Below are 14481 nucleotides of genomic sequence, written 5' to 3' on the forward strand. Positions count from 1 at the left end.
TAGCTTTGAACCTGGGGTCCAGGTAGCAAGGATTACAGGCATGAGTCACTGGCACCTGGCTCTTAGCATCATTTTATCTGGGGGGTGGGATGGTATAAGCCTGAATTAAATCAACTGCCTGACACTCAGTGCTCAGATCAGGCTTTGCACAGACTCAGAAGATGGAGGCTTTCGGATTGACCTTGATCTTGAAGGAATGGGAGGGTATTTTAGGCAGAGAAAGGGAGAGGGGCCGGAGATCGGCACCAAGTTTACTTTGACCAGACTGAGGGAGAACTGGAAATTGAAACATTGGCTAAGATGCCATGTGGAGAGCTTTGAACACTACTCTTGAGTTGTCTAGACTGATGATGTAGGCAGGGTGGGGGACAGATGGCATCCAAACTGTAACTCAGGAATTTTGGTGAACCCGGGTTATAGATACTCTGCAAAGAGGAGGAATTTTAGTTTGGAAATGAAAGAAAGTAATGGCTTGAATTGGGGAGTAAAACTTCAAACACATTCTTTACCTGACTTGGCTATAGACCAGGTTCACTTCATCTTGCAAATCATATGTTTTTTAAGTATTTATATTTGATGGTTAGTACCTCCTTGTATTAATTGGAACATGTAGGGGTGAGATCTATAACTATTCCATTTAAAAGAAAAAAAACCCACTGTGACAGCACCCCCCAGTTTTCTAGTTCAGACTTTTTTTTGGCCTGTACTGGAGACTGAACTCAGGGCTTTACGTCTTGACTTTTCCCCTCAAGGATAAGGCTCTACCACTTGAGCCACACCTCCTCTTCCAGCTTTTTACTGGTTAAATGGAGTCATATTTGTCTTCCCAGGCTGTTTTTGAACCTTGATTTCAGCCTCCTGAAATAGCTAGGATTACAGGCATTAGCCACCAGAGCATGGCTCTAATTCAGATTTCTACCAAAGCACTCAATTAAGTTTTCATTTATCATGCAGTGAATGGATATTGATAATGCAAAATAGTTATAACAGCCCTGGCTGTATACCATGGTTCTAAGTATGAAAAAATGATCATTTTAGGATGAAGAAAAGGAAGGGTAAAATTATTGCAACTCTAAGGTTCTTAAAAGTAGATTGTGCTTGATAAGAAATGTACTCATTACCTTGCCCATGTAATTGTAACCTCCTCTGTACGGTATTTTCATAGTTAAAAAAAAAAGGTAGATTGCTTTTGGGCCATTGTTTCAGTTTTTAATTGAATTATCTACTAAAGAAAAACCCTTTGCCTGTTCACATAATTTTCTAGCCAAGCAGTTATAACACTGACTGCTGCGCCTAGATTCACTTTGGGATATGTAAGAGCATTGAATTTACTTACCGGTAGAAAATAAGCATAAGTATCTAATTAAGGCTTTTATATGTGCACTGACCTGGTATCAAGTTTCAATATAGTTAAAAAAAAAGATTGATATTGAGAAATTCTGGTTCCTTACCACTTTCCAAGTAAACTATTAAAATAGCAAACATATTTATAAACTATTTTTCAATTGTCTTGTCCAATGTCTAATAATCTGCTCAGTGACAGTAACTCTGAAGGTTAGGTACCAGAAGTAGTGAGTTATCTAAGATAAATATTTTAAAAAGGTACACCCCTTTTTATTCTTTCCATACCTCTCTTTGTGGAGAGGATGGACACTGAGAGAAAAAGTATTCACTTTAAAAAATGAAATGTTGGGCCTGGGGATGTGGCTGAGTGGTAGAGTGCTCGCCTAGCATTCATGAAGCCCTAGGTTCCATTCCTCCATACCACATAAACAGAAAAAAAAAAAAAAAAACCAAAACCAAACAGAAGTAGGACTGTGGCTCAAGTGGTAGAGTACTAGCCTTGAGCAAAAGAAGCTAAGGGACAGTGCCCAGTCCCTGAGTTCAAGCCCCAGGACTGGCAAAAAGAAAAAAAAATAAGAAAAAAAATGTTGAACTTTCCTTTTTTTTTTTTCTTCACAATATAATTTCCTAGAAAGTATTTTTTATAATTTGAAACTTCTCTAATTCCTTACAGAGACAAGGTTATTTGTAAATACATAAATAATACAAAATGTTAAGCTTAGGCTGGGTGCTGGTGGTTCATGTCTGTAATCCTAACTAATTTGGGAGGCTGAAAGAGGGAGTATAGACCAGCCCAGGCAAAAATAAATAAATAAATGTTAAGACCCCTTCTTGACTAGCACCAACAGCTGGATGTGGTGACAAGTGCCATCTAGTTTTGTGGGAAGTGTAAATGGGCAGATTGAAGTCTAGATGTGTGCCCAAGCAGGAATTGAGACCCTATTTCAAAAATAACCAATAGGGACAAAAGCTGGCTAAAGTAATAGAACACCTACTTAGTGAGGATAAGGCCCTGAGTTCAAAACTCCAGTTCCACCAAAAAAGAAAAAAAAAAGATTAAGTTTCGGTGGTCACATGGAACCATTCTGCATATCGATTTAGTTGATGCAAACATTGAAGTCTTTTCTAATCTGTGTCCTTCCAGTCCTGAATCTTGTCTTTTTAATACTGCTGCTTTCATCGCTATACTGGAAAGACACATGAAAGTAAGCTTTGCCATGCCAATTATTTTCACTCTAGTGCCATAATTGTTTTATAGTTTGGATATTAACCAGCATGGAAAATGTGGTGGTTGTTTTTCTCCTCAATGTACTCAATATTCAGATACTCCTACTTATTTTGGTGGATTTGAATTTTCTTGATTACCTTTTGAAAAGACCAAGGAACTCATGAAAAAAAATAGGCAAAAGAAAAAAAAAAACCAAACCAGAATGCTTGGGAACCATAAAGTTAGTAAGCAAAAATAAGATGTGTGTACTTCTCTCAATGACCATCGGTCTCCTTTGTGGCTCAGAAGAGAAAGAAGCTTAATGAAGATTTGAATCTGGGATGAATTAAGCAGTGTGCAGAGACCCGGTACAAAGGAGTGAATAGCCTTACATAACTAAGTACTCTTAATGGCATGAGGAGAGTGGGAAGAGGAGTTGAAAGGAATATTCTTTGTGCAAACAGAGAAACTAATTAATGTACCCTGGACCTCCTGTGTGAGTCAGTTTTAACAGGATTGTAAATGCTTGCTTGAGTGAGTTTTAACACCACATGTCAGTTGCTCTTGGCCTTTCTGTTTATCAATACTATCTACAAGATGTTTAACCACAGGGAAGGAAGAGCTTGATTAGGCCTTGCAACTTGCCAAGGTTGTGGGATTTGCTTTGGGACGCCCTCCTGCATGTGACGGGCAGCCTGGGCCTCTGGGCCTCTCTCCTCTAGAACTAATACTAGTCTACTAAAGTCACTTTGCAGTAATATCTGGCCCAGCCCCTGAGTGTTACATGGTTTATAACTGTGCCCCAGTAAGTCCTTCTCTAGGTTGAGGATGTATTTGGTGGATTTTTGATGAAGTTAAAAGTAACAGAGCAGCCAGGCCAGCAGCCATCCAGGCTTGAAATTTGTTATTGGGCCCCTTTTCAATTTTCTCATTCTGTCTTTTTGTGTTGCTTTTGTTTTGTTTTGTTTTGCTAGTTCTGGAGTTTGAACTTAGGGCCTGAGTGCTCTTCCTGAGTCGCTTCCACTCAAGCTAGCACTCTACCATAAATCCACTTCCGGCTTTTTTTTTTTTGGTAATTTATTGGAGATAATCTCACAGACTTTTCTGTCTGGGCTGGCTTCGAACTGAGATTCTCAGATCTCAGCCTCCTGAGTAGCTAGGATTACTGCTCTGGTTTTATAATCACCTGTAACCCGAGCACTATAGAAGTAGCAATTTAATTTACTCTTAGGGTCCCATTTTCATGTGGGGGGCTTTCCCCCTTTTTTTCTTTCCACAGTGTTGGGGATTGAACCCAGGGCCTTGAATATACAAAGCAACTGCTCTATCATGGGGCTACATGTTCATCCCTGTGTTTTCTCTAAAGGGCAGAAGGCTAATTATATAATTATATGAAAAGATTTATAAAAATTTAAAGCATTTGAATTATGAGAGGTTTTGTGTTGGTCTGCATAGCCAAACAGACTTGCTTATCTACTAAAATCAACTTATCAAGGAAATAGCAACATGTGAAGAGTCAAATACATGTCTAACCGTTTTGCCTTTCTTCTGTTCTATTGTAGAAATCGAGGCCAAGGAAGCTTGTGACTGGCTTCGAGCAACTGGTTTTCCCCAGTATGCACAGCTTTATGAAGGTAAGCTAGGAATACTGTCTTTATTTAAGTTGACATAATTATAATTTTTGGTTTATAGTTATGAATTATTTTCAGACATTTTGTTCTTTAAACATTTCACTTTCAAAAATGATGTAGTAGTGAGTACTGAAAGACCCCTTCCTTCCCCGCCACTGAGAAGAAAAGCTAGATCAGGAACCAGTGGCTTCCTGTGATCCTAGCTACTCAGAAGTCTGAGATCTTAAGGATCATAATTCAAAGTCAGCCCAGGCAGGAAAGTGCAGGAAGCTCTTCAGTGAAACACCAAACAGTGGGAAGTGGAGCACCAGCCTTGAGTGAAAAAGCTAAGGGACAGTACCTGGACCCTGAGTTCAAGCCTTAGTACCATCATACACACACACACACACACACACACACACACACACACACACGCACGCACGCACGCACGCACGCAAGCTATTGGCAGTCAAACTGATTGGTGGACATTCAATTGTTTGTATAAACTGTGCTGTTTTGAAGAGTTTTGTACTTGTCTTGGGCAGTACATGTATAGTAATTTATCTTTTATGTATATATGGGAATTAGTTACTAGGTAGTAAAAAATATACCTTCTGTTGATTATGCAAATTATTCTAGGGTGCTCATATAGATTTTTACTCTTACCAATAAAGATGTGTCCATATACACTTAATACTTGATATAGTCAGACTTTAATTTGTGTCAGTGAAATATGGTATAGGTTGATGCTTAGCTTTTACTTCCATTATCTTAATCTCTACTGACAATAGATGATTATGTCATTTGGCTGTCTGTTTTTCTCTTTCGGTAAATGTCTCAGAGCTATTGTCCTAAGTTGATCATGGTTTTAAAATGATTTCTAAGAGCTCTTTAATTTAATCTACATTGTGATGCTTTGTTGGTCATGACTTGCAGATCTCTCTTCTGGATATTAGTTGTTTGTAAATCAGTGTTCCACACCTTAATTAAGAAAAATAAAACTTAAAAATAGAATCAGCATCTGGGCTGAATTTATTCTGTCTGTATGGCTCTCTGATAATCTCATTAATGCCCTGGGTATGTAAAGGGGGGTGCAGGGTTACTGGGAACTGAGATGCTAGGACTAGAGAAGGAAGAACTTCCTTGTCTACCTCATACTCTGAGCCTTTTCAGGATTCCTGGGTTCCTGGCATGTGCTCTGCACATGCTCAGATGAACAAGCCATTCATTGAAATGGGTGATTTATTGTGCTCTACATGAAGTCATTTAAAAATGATCACAGAATTGAACCAGTAAATTCCATTTGTAGATAATTTTCAAACAAATCTAGGTGAAGAGTGATTCTTTTTAAATTTCTAATACCCAGTCTTCCTTCCGGTAACAAAGAGTGATATTTTTTGCAATGAAGATAACAGAGTCTGAATGTAGTGTTAGAATCTAAAATATCTTACTGTTACACCATTTCACAAAACACCTCCAAATTATTTTTTGTTCTTTTTTAAGAAGATACCTGTTCTTTTTTTTTTTTTTAATTGCAAAGGTGGTGAGCTGGGGGATACAGTTACATAGGTTAGACAATAAGTACATTTGTTTTTAATCATCATTATCCCATCCCTCTTTATCTCCCTCTTACCCCTCCTTATCCTCCCCCCCCATCCCAAGTTGTAATGTTCATATCACATACAATGTCAAGTGAGTATCAATGTTGCTGTGGTTCATCCATTGTTCTGCTGTTTCTGTGATTCCCTTTCCCTTCCACATATTGCAATGTCGATTATGCAAAACACAAGGTACAAAAGGCTCAGAAAAATGAAGAAAGAAAGAAAAAATAGAGAAAAAAGAACAAACTATATACAGGATCTAATGAGAACTTCTTGTTTCCATAAGTTGGAGTTCATGTTAATATGCTTCATTAGCCTTTGCACTAAGCATTTGGGTTCTTAGGATCCCCTGTTAAGAATAAGAAGATATCTGTTTAATACCTAGTAGTGTTGCTTATCTTTCCTTGTGAGGGAATTTTTGACCTGTGAAAAGATTTGGCAGGGGGAGGGAAATAGCACTCAATTAAATTTCCAATTCACAGCTCTCCTGGAAATAGGAAAAAATAATTATATTTGCAGTAACACTACAGTTTCTGTCTTTGTGTTCTGTTTAAAATTAAATTTCCTTCATTTACATCCATGTTTTGGTGTTAGTTTGCTGTGGAGCGGCACCTTTTTGTGACACCTCTGTTTGTTCAAGCTCAGTTCTCTTATCTTGTTTCTTCACAGCTGTAAAATGCAGCATGAAAGACATTTAGCGGATCTTTTGTGTTTCCAAGTTCTTTGAAGCATCAGCTCACCTGTGAGGAGTACATTACATTGTTCCAGGTTGTCATGTCTCCTTGCCATCCTCCCATCGGGAGCTGGGACATAGACACTCCACATAACAATCCACACATTCCTCCACTTCCTGTTGAGCTTTAATTTAGTACTTGACAATTTTTGCTTCTTGCTTTTTTTTGATCCTAAGGCTTGAACTCTTGGGCCTGGGTGCTGTCCCTCAGCTCTTCAGCTCAAGGCTAGTACTCTACCACTTGAGCCACAGCACCACTTCCGACTTTTTCTGTTTATGTGGTGCTAAGGAATCGAACCCAGGGCCTCAAGCATGCAAGGCAAACACTCTACCACTGAGCCACCTTCCCAGCCCATCTGCTTCCTGCTTTTAAACCAAGCTGGAAGTTGGGTTCGAAAAACTTCTCCACATCAATAAGCTTTCCTCTTAGAAATCTATTTTCAGGAAAAAAAATCTATGCAAATAAGAGAAATTACTGATGTAATTCTTGACATTTCTCACACTTAGTCACTTATCACCTTCTTTAAAAAACAGGATTGTAGTTAATTTGGGTCCGAAAAATAATTGTAAGCACAACTATTGGTATACTAAGTTATGACTTGCTAAGAGAACACAGTTGCTTTGTCACATATACCTAACAAGCATATGAGCTTTTTAATTTGTGTTTTAGATTTAATGTTTCTCTAAGTATTAAAAACATGTTTTTTAATATCAGTTCTGTTATGTAATTCACATGTCTGTTAGTGACTAGGAAATGTTGGTCTTCTATTTTCTAATTTACATTTCACCATACATTCACCATAAAAGTCCTTTTTTATGTCTACTGTGACAGGCACTAGTCATTTGCTTAAGATACCTCATCTATATGTTAATGAAGAAATACAATCTTGTGATACTGAATTTTGTATATTTCTTCATCTGTCTTTGGACTGAAGCTATTTTATTGGTTTGCCCTTGCTATTCACAAAACAACCTCAGTATTCCAACTTTTGACTTAAAAAATAGCTTACCATTAATTATTAATTTTGATTGTTTTCAGCATTATTTTTTTAAGTATTTTAAACTACCATCTCTAAAAAACAAATGAGTAGGGATAAGAAATTCCATCTTTTCTGTAAAACCATTGGGTATAAGTCAGCAACTAGTAAAATCATTTTTACTTGACTCAATTCAAGAACTAGATCATTACTAGTTACCTTTGTTACAGTTAGTCAGCTCTGTTGCTATCCCATTAGCTACTGAAGGGCATTGTTTAAATGATGGAAGTCCTGCAGTAATGACTTTTTGTTCTTCTTTGACTTTCTTTCACTTTACTTTGATCCTCAGAGTTGCAGGCAGTCTGATACTGTACATGCCTTCAAGTGGGAAGGCCTATTATTTGCCCTGATAGCTGAAATGCCTTTATCCAGTGGAATTTCAGGTCTTTTGTACGATCCCACAATGGTACTGTTGGTCTTTCTCCTCCCAGCTCATTTTGGATATCTTTTATCTGTGAGGAATCTTTTTTTTTTTCAATGCAGAGATTTTTTTTTTATTTCAAGGCCTGAAACCCAAGAAGTAAATTTTAAAAATTATATTTCAGTATACATTTACTTACCAAACATGTTTTAATTTAAATAACTTCAAATATAATTATATGTTTAGTTATTTTTTTTATTGATACTTGATAATTGCCCATATTTACAAAGCACAATTTCCCATTCCAGTACCTGTTTGTTGTGTGTAGCGATCAGAACAGGACAATTGGCATATCTCAAAACCTTCTCTACTAGCCATTTTGAAAGAATATGATTGTTTTTACCATCGGTAATATAGTGTGCTATAGACATTACAAATTATCCCTCAGCAATTCTGTACCGAATCCTCTTCTCTTCACCTTTCCATTCCCTCCCAAACGCTCATAGGCTGTGGAGGTCACTCTTTGATGTCTCTGGAATCCTTTTAAGACAGCATGGAGAAGGAAATGGTTCCTTTGAGTTGAGTATTTTCTTCCTATTTCCCTCCTTTCTAGTTCTCTTTTTTTTTTAACAATAATTGTGCATCTAGTCCTTTGTTTTAAGCAGAATTACATGGATTCCTTAAGAAACCATATTGAAGGCCTAATTTTGCTTGAAAATAGCACATCTTGAGTTCTGTTTAGCTCTTGGTATCATAAAGGTGGGTTTTGTCCCACTGACAACCACATCCATTGATCTCTAGATCTTTCCTTGGCTTAGTTGCACTTTTTCCATTGTCTCTTCCCTTGTTACTTGTTTACAAAGATACATGTTTAAAAATTAAAAGCGACATTTTAAAAGGAAGCTCTTTGATCGATTTATTTTGGCTTAAATTGTATTTTATAGCAAGTATTTATTGCCTCCTGTTTAATTTACAGGCAGAACACAGTTTTGAACCATTGTGGCAAGAGGCAACATCACATGTTTCTAGATACTTTGTGGGCTCTTTTAGATATAGAATTATCTTGAGAAGCTGCTTTGTTCTCCAGCAGAATGTTATATAGAATGTGGGGGGGGGGTCTGTCCTTCATGCAAGGATACTACATTGTTTTGAGAGTTCTTTTCCCCTTTGCTATATACTGAGTTGAACCTTGGTGCTTAATAAATTTTCCATTTTTTTTTAATAGATCTCCTGTTTCCCATTGATATTACCTTGGTCAAAAGAGAGCATGATTTTCTGGACAGAGATGCCATTGAGGCTCTATGCAGGTAATGGACATGTTCTGTTTTCATTTTCTTATAAGAATAGGGTACTCATCACTAAGGTTTGGTAGTGATCTTGATGTATGTGTGTGTGCCCAGCTTGAACTCAGGGCCTGAGTGCTGTCTCTGTGCTTTTTTTGCTCAAGGCTAGCACTCTGCCATTTGAGCCACAGCTTCATTTCAGGCTTTTGGCTGGTTAATAAAAGATAAGAATCTAATGAACTTTTCTACCTGGGTTGGCAAACAGTGATCCTCAGATCTCCACGTTCTGAGATGCTAGGATTAAATGCATGAGCTACTGGAGATAAGCCAGATTGGATCTTTGATTAGCAAATGGTATGCTGACTTCCTTTGCTTTGAATTATAGGCCTTTTCATTGAAAATAACCCAGGATGCTGTTATATAATACTGCCATTAAAATAGTACTCATACTGACATAAGACATATTCAATACCATTCCAGATTTGACACCATAACTGTATGACTATAGAAACAGGGAAGGTTTTTTTCGGTATGGAAACTGGGAATAGTGTTTTTAAAAAGCTAATATAATTGAGTATACAGTTTCAAGCATGTAACCCAAAGAGAGTAAAAGCTGCTTTTGAAAAAGTAGGAACAACACATTCAAAGGGATGGTGTTATTGACATTGTCAAGCCAGGACCAACCTCTGAATCGCAGGAAAGCTCCTCAGAACCTGGAGCTTCCTCAGGTTTTGTAAGGGTAGGATTAAGTAGGCTGTAAAATAACTCATCATAGTCTTTAACATACCAGGAGACAGGTAGTAAAGGAACACTGAGGTGAACTGTGAATAAAACTGTCAGAAATCTTCGTCCACATGCTGGTGTCTCTTCAGTCTCAGTAGTTGTGGGATTAATGAAGTGGAAACAATAAAATCTGAGACCAGCAATGATGGGACCCTGATAATCCTTTTAAACCCTGCATGATGTTTTTATTCATCTTCATTCAGCCTTTATACTTTTCTCCAAACCTAAAACTCCTTACATCTGAGTTCAAGGTGGAAAGAAGAGGAATAAATTATCCATACACCAAGGTTATATAAATAGGGAAATAATGTAAAGCCCCTTTAATTTCACTATTTATTTTAACTTAGGAAAAAAAACCATCATTAAGGTGCAATAATATCCAGTATTTCATTTTTTTTTGTAAGCAAAGAATTCAGTAGAAGCTCTGAGAAGCACTCTTTCTTTTTTTTTTTTTTGCCCTTACTTCTGTAATACAGTGTTATCAGAAGCAGCTAACTCAAGCAGTGGTTTTAGAGAAAACATGGATTGTTCCTTTAGAATGGTATATGGAAAAGATTAGATTGCATGGTTTTTACTATGGAAAACAATGCATTGTTAACCACAGAAACTTTTCTAGTCCAGTTAAATAACTAATTAGAAGTATCCAGGATATGGACACATTTTTCTGAAAGAAACTTAGTTTTGAGTCCTACACAGAAATGAATAATCGCATCATGGATGAAAAAATACCCCAGTGCAGTTTAGGGAAAAGACGCCTGCATCTGGAATATGAACTACTGCAGACATTTTTTAGATGTTTTCATGCTTAACTCTAGGGCAGAATTAATTTATTTTCAATTCATCACTGGTGATAGTGCATACGAATGAAATCACTCATAAGACGCATCTTAGAAACTATCTAAGCATTGCGTCAGTTCATCTGCTTCACACATTTTAAGCCACGTAGGGAGTGAGTCTTCATGGCAGTAGCAACAGCTTAGGAATTTCTGGGTCAGAAAAATAGCACTGCAGCAGAGCATTCAAATTCTTGGCTTTGTTAATACCAGTTTGGAGTCTAGTTTTCCTTTTATTGAAGGAAAGAGCCTCTTGTGCATTTTGTGACTTATACTTGCTTTGAGTACACTGGAGAAGCGACCACCTATTCAAGAGGATAAATCTGTGCGTTGAGATCCTTTATACAATACAAAACATTAAAAGCAACTCGATCTACATGCTCTTCAGCTAGGCGTGTATTCTTGTTGGACTCAAGTTTGTCATGCATAAGAGAACACATCCCAGATTAGCCTTGGGAAGGAAATGATGCACTGTTGGATGGATGTCAATTGCTTTAAAAATCCAGTGATCAGACCCAGCTTTGTAGGAAGGCTTGGAGTTGGGTTTTCTTTTTTAAAAAGAAACATTTCAAAACTTACATTAATAGTAGTCAATGTTTTTGTAATGGCAAACCCATGGTCCATTCTCCAGGTGTTCACATAAAGAGACAAAGGGCTGGGATGTAGCTCAGTGGCAAAGCACTTGCCCAGCAAGTGCAACGTCCTGAGTTCAATCCCCAACACCAAAAAAAAAAAAAAAGAAAAGAGGAAAAAAATAAAGGTAAGAATAAGAATGACAGTTCATTTGATAAGCAACTGAGAGACAAACATCTCAAAAAAAAAAAAGTGGAAACCACACACAGTGGATTTCTAGGTCTTTCCTTGGAAGCATATTACAAGTTCCTCAAAGTCTGTAATGTAGTTGAGAGGCTTGGTCCGCCAATTATGTGACTTTTTTTACCTCACTTGCTAGTTCTACTTATTCCAAATACCTGCATAACTCAGTGGTAGAGTGCTTGCCTTGCATACATAGGCCCTGGATTCAATCCCAGCACTGCAAAGAAAGCAAAAAGCAAACCAAAAAAACCCAAAAAAACCCCAAGTTTATCCCTGTGCATTTCTAAGAGAACAAATAGGAATGCTGTAGCATAGTGTGAAATTTTGCCTTGTGAATTGTGGAGTTCTTTCTCTACTAACAGATGTTTTGCTGACATTCATCTTTTTGTGTTGAATTATTTCGAACAATGGATTTTTATAGCAATTTTTTATTGTGATTAAGTGATTACATAAATCTTACAGTATTGTGAGATAGTGATACTTAGTTATAGTCAGAAACACATTCTAACTTTTATAGGGCAAATTGTCGAACAATTGATTTTAAACATATATGCTACTACGGTCAAAGAAACTTAGTTTATAGATTTACCAAGTCTCAAATATTTCTCTTACCAACCTCACTCCTTCTCCTTTCTCCTGGGCCATATTTTATACACAGGTGTTACAAGGGAGCCTGGCATTACCCTAGCACTCTGTTTTATTAAAAATACTAATATTCCTCCTGTAATCCCCACTACTCAGGTTGCTGAGATCTGAGGATCTCCATTCAAAGCCAGCCCAAGTAAGAAAGTTTATGAGACTGTTATCTATAATTAATCACTAAAGAAGCCAGAAGTAGAGCTGTGCCTCAAGGGCTAGCATTGAGCAAAAAAGCTCAAGAAAAGTGCCCAGACCCTGAGTTCAAGCCCCAAGACCAGCACCAAAACAACAACACAACTTAAAAAACAAAACAAAAAAAACACTCATATTCCTAAAACATTTGCAGGTCGTGCAACTCCTTTGATCCATCTCGTTACGAGTTGCCATCTCGTAACATTTTTCTGCTTAGGGCAGCAGCAGACTTGTAGATAGACTGAGCGTTTATTTTACTTTTTAGACAACAATGATATTGTCTAAAATACAAAACTTGATAATGACCAAGAATTACAATTATTAAGTCTGCACTTGGTTTTAAAATATGCTGACTTCAAACAGAACAGAAATGGCAGCATGTTTAAAGGGAAGCAAGTAATTTTGTTCCTTTGTTTGTGATGCTGGGCTTTGAACTCAACTTTGCACTTACTAGGCAAGCACTCTACCACCTAAGCCACACTCCCAACCCCTTACAGATTTTCTTTTGGGGTTATTTTTCAGATAAGCATCTTGTGGAATTTTTTTCCCCCAGGCTGGCCTTAGACCACAAGTTCCTCTTAGCTCTGCCTCCCACATTGTTGGGATTATAAGCATGTAGCACTATGCCTAGCAGCAAGTAATATCTTGAAGCATTTATAGTAATTCCCAAAAGATACTTTTTTTTGTTCATTTTTTATTGTAAAAATACTGTATAAAGGGGTTACAATTACGTGAGCAAGGTAATGAGTCCATTTCCTATTGAGCATTGTTGCCTCCTCCTTTGTTTTCCCCCTACCATCCCTTCCCACCCACCTCCACAACTACTCCCTCCCCCCCAACCTATCTTGAGAATTGGAATGATTTTTTTTAAGTTTTTACTTGAAAAGTTTCCTTTTTTTCCTTCTACTTTTCTACTTTTTCCTGTTTTTATTTTGAATACAACAAGGCTGAAAACAAAAGTTCTTGAATTCCATGTTGTTAGCCCATCCTGGGCTCCCTCCCTCTTCAGAACAGGGTATCTGTTGCCCAGGAGATAAGGCCCACACATTCCTGTGGAGCTGAGCCCTGGGAAGGAGGGCTCTTTGATGCTTCTAGACAGATGGCTGATGATACCAATGCTTCAACAACTCACTTAAACAATCCTACTAAGGATTTCTGCTGTCCCCATATGTTGTTATTACTACTTGTTTTAGAAATTAATGCAGGAAAAAAAAAAGAAATTAATGGGGAAGTGTAGTGATTTGAGTAGAGACACCATATTTGAATCTGATGTTCGTGGGCTAGATGTATGATCACTCCAAGCCCCATATCCTCACTTACAAAGGGAAAATAAATCAAATTAGCTACATCATAGAGTTGTGAGAATGGAGAGATGGAAATACTTGACATTGTGCTCCATTTGTCTAGCTAGAAGTATGTTTTAAAAGTTTTAATTGGGAAGTGGCGCTGTGGGTCAAGTGGTAGAGCTGTCATTTTGAGCTGAAGAGCTCAGGGACAGTGCCCAGGCCCAGAGTTCAAGCCCCATGACCAACAACAACAACAACAAAAACAGGTCTCTGTGGCTCACGCCTGAAATCCTACCTACTCAGGAGGCTGAGATCTGAGGATTGTACTTCAAAGCCAGACTGGACAGGGAAAGCCCATGAAACTCTTATTTCCAATTAATCACAGAAAAAGCCAGAAGATCTGTGGCTCAAATGGTAGAGCATTAGCCTCAAGCAAAAGAAGCTCAGAGATGGTGCCTAAAGCCTGAGTTCAAGCCCCAGGACCAGAACAAAAAAAAATTCAGTTAATACAATAATTGCACATATTTATGGGGTACAATTTGATGTTTCAACACATGCATGTAACCGTATAATGAACAAACACCAGTAATTAGCATATCCATCACCTGGAGCATTTATTATATATTTATTTTTTGTTTTTTATTGTGCCAGTCCTGGGACTTGAGCTCAAGGCCTGGGTGCTATCCCTGAGCTTTTTTGCTCAAGTCTTCTACCCCTTTGGCCAGTGCTCCACTTCCAGCTTTCTAGTAGTTAATT

General features: G+C 37.7%; 1 protein-coding gene across 2 annotated transcripts in view; it reads left to right on the forward strand.

The window, feature by feature from the left end:
• Dlc1 (DLC1 Rho GTPase activating protein) overlaps positions 1 to 14481 on the forward strand; it is a 353391-nt gene that overhangs the window by 320750 nt on the left and 18160 nt on the right. For both annotated transcript variants that reach the window (XM_013026378.1, XM_013026384.1), the window contains 2 exons: positions 4114 to 4185; positions 9119 to 9200. In XM_013026378.1, coding sequence (XP_012881832.1) covers positions 4114 to 4185; positions 9119 to 9200 — 154 coding nt within the window. The remainder of the gene's footprint in view (positions 1 to 4113; positions 4186 to 9118; positions 9201 to 14481) is intronic.

The sequence above is a fragment of the Dipodomys ordii genome, unplaced genomic scaffold (assembly GCF_000151885.1).
Source record: "Dipodomys ordii isolate 6190 unplaced genomic scaffold, Dord_2.0 Scaffold4, whole genome shotgun sequence".
NCBI classification, from domain to species: domain Eukaryota; kingdom Metazoa; phylum Chordata; class Mammalia; order Rodentia; family Heteromyidae; genus Dipodomys; species Dipodomys ordii.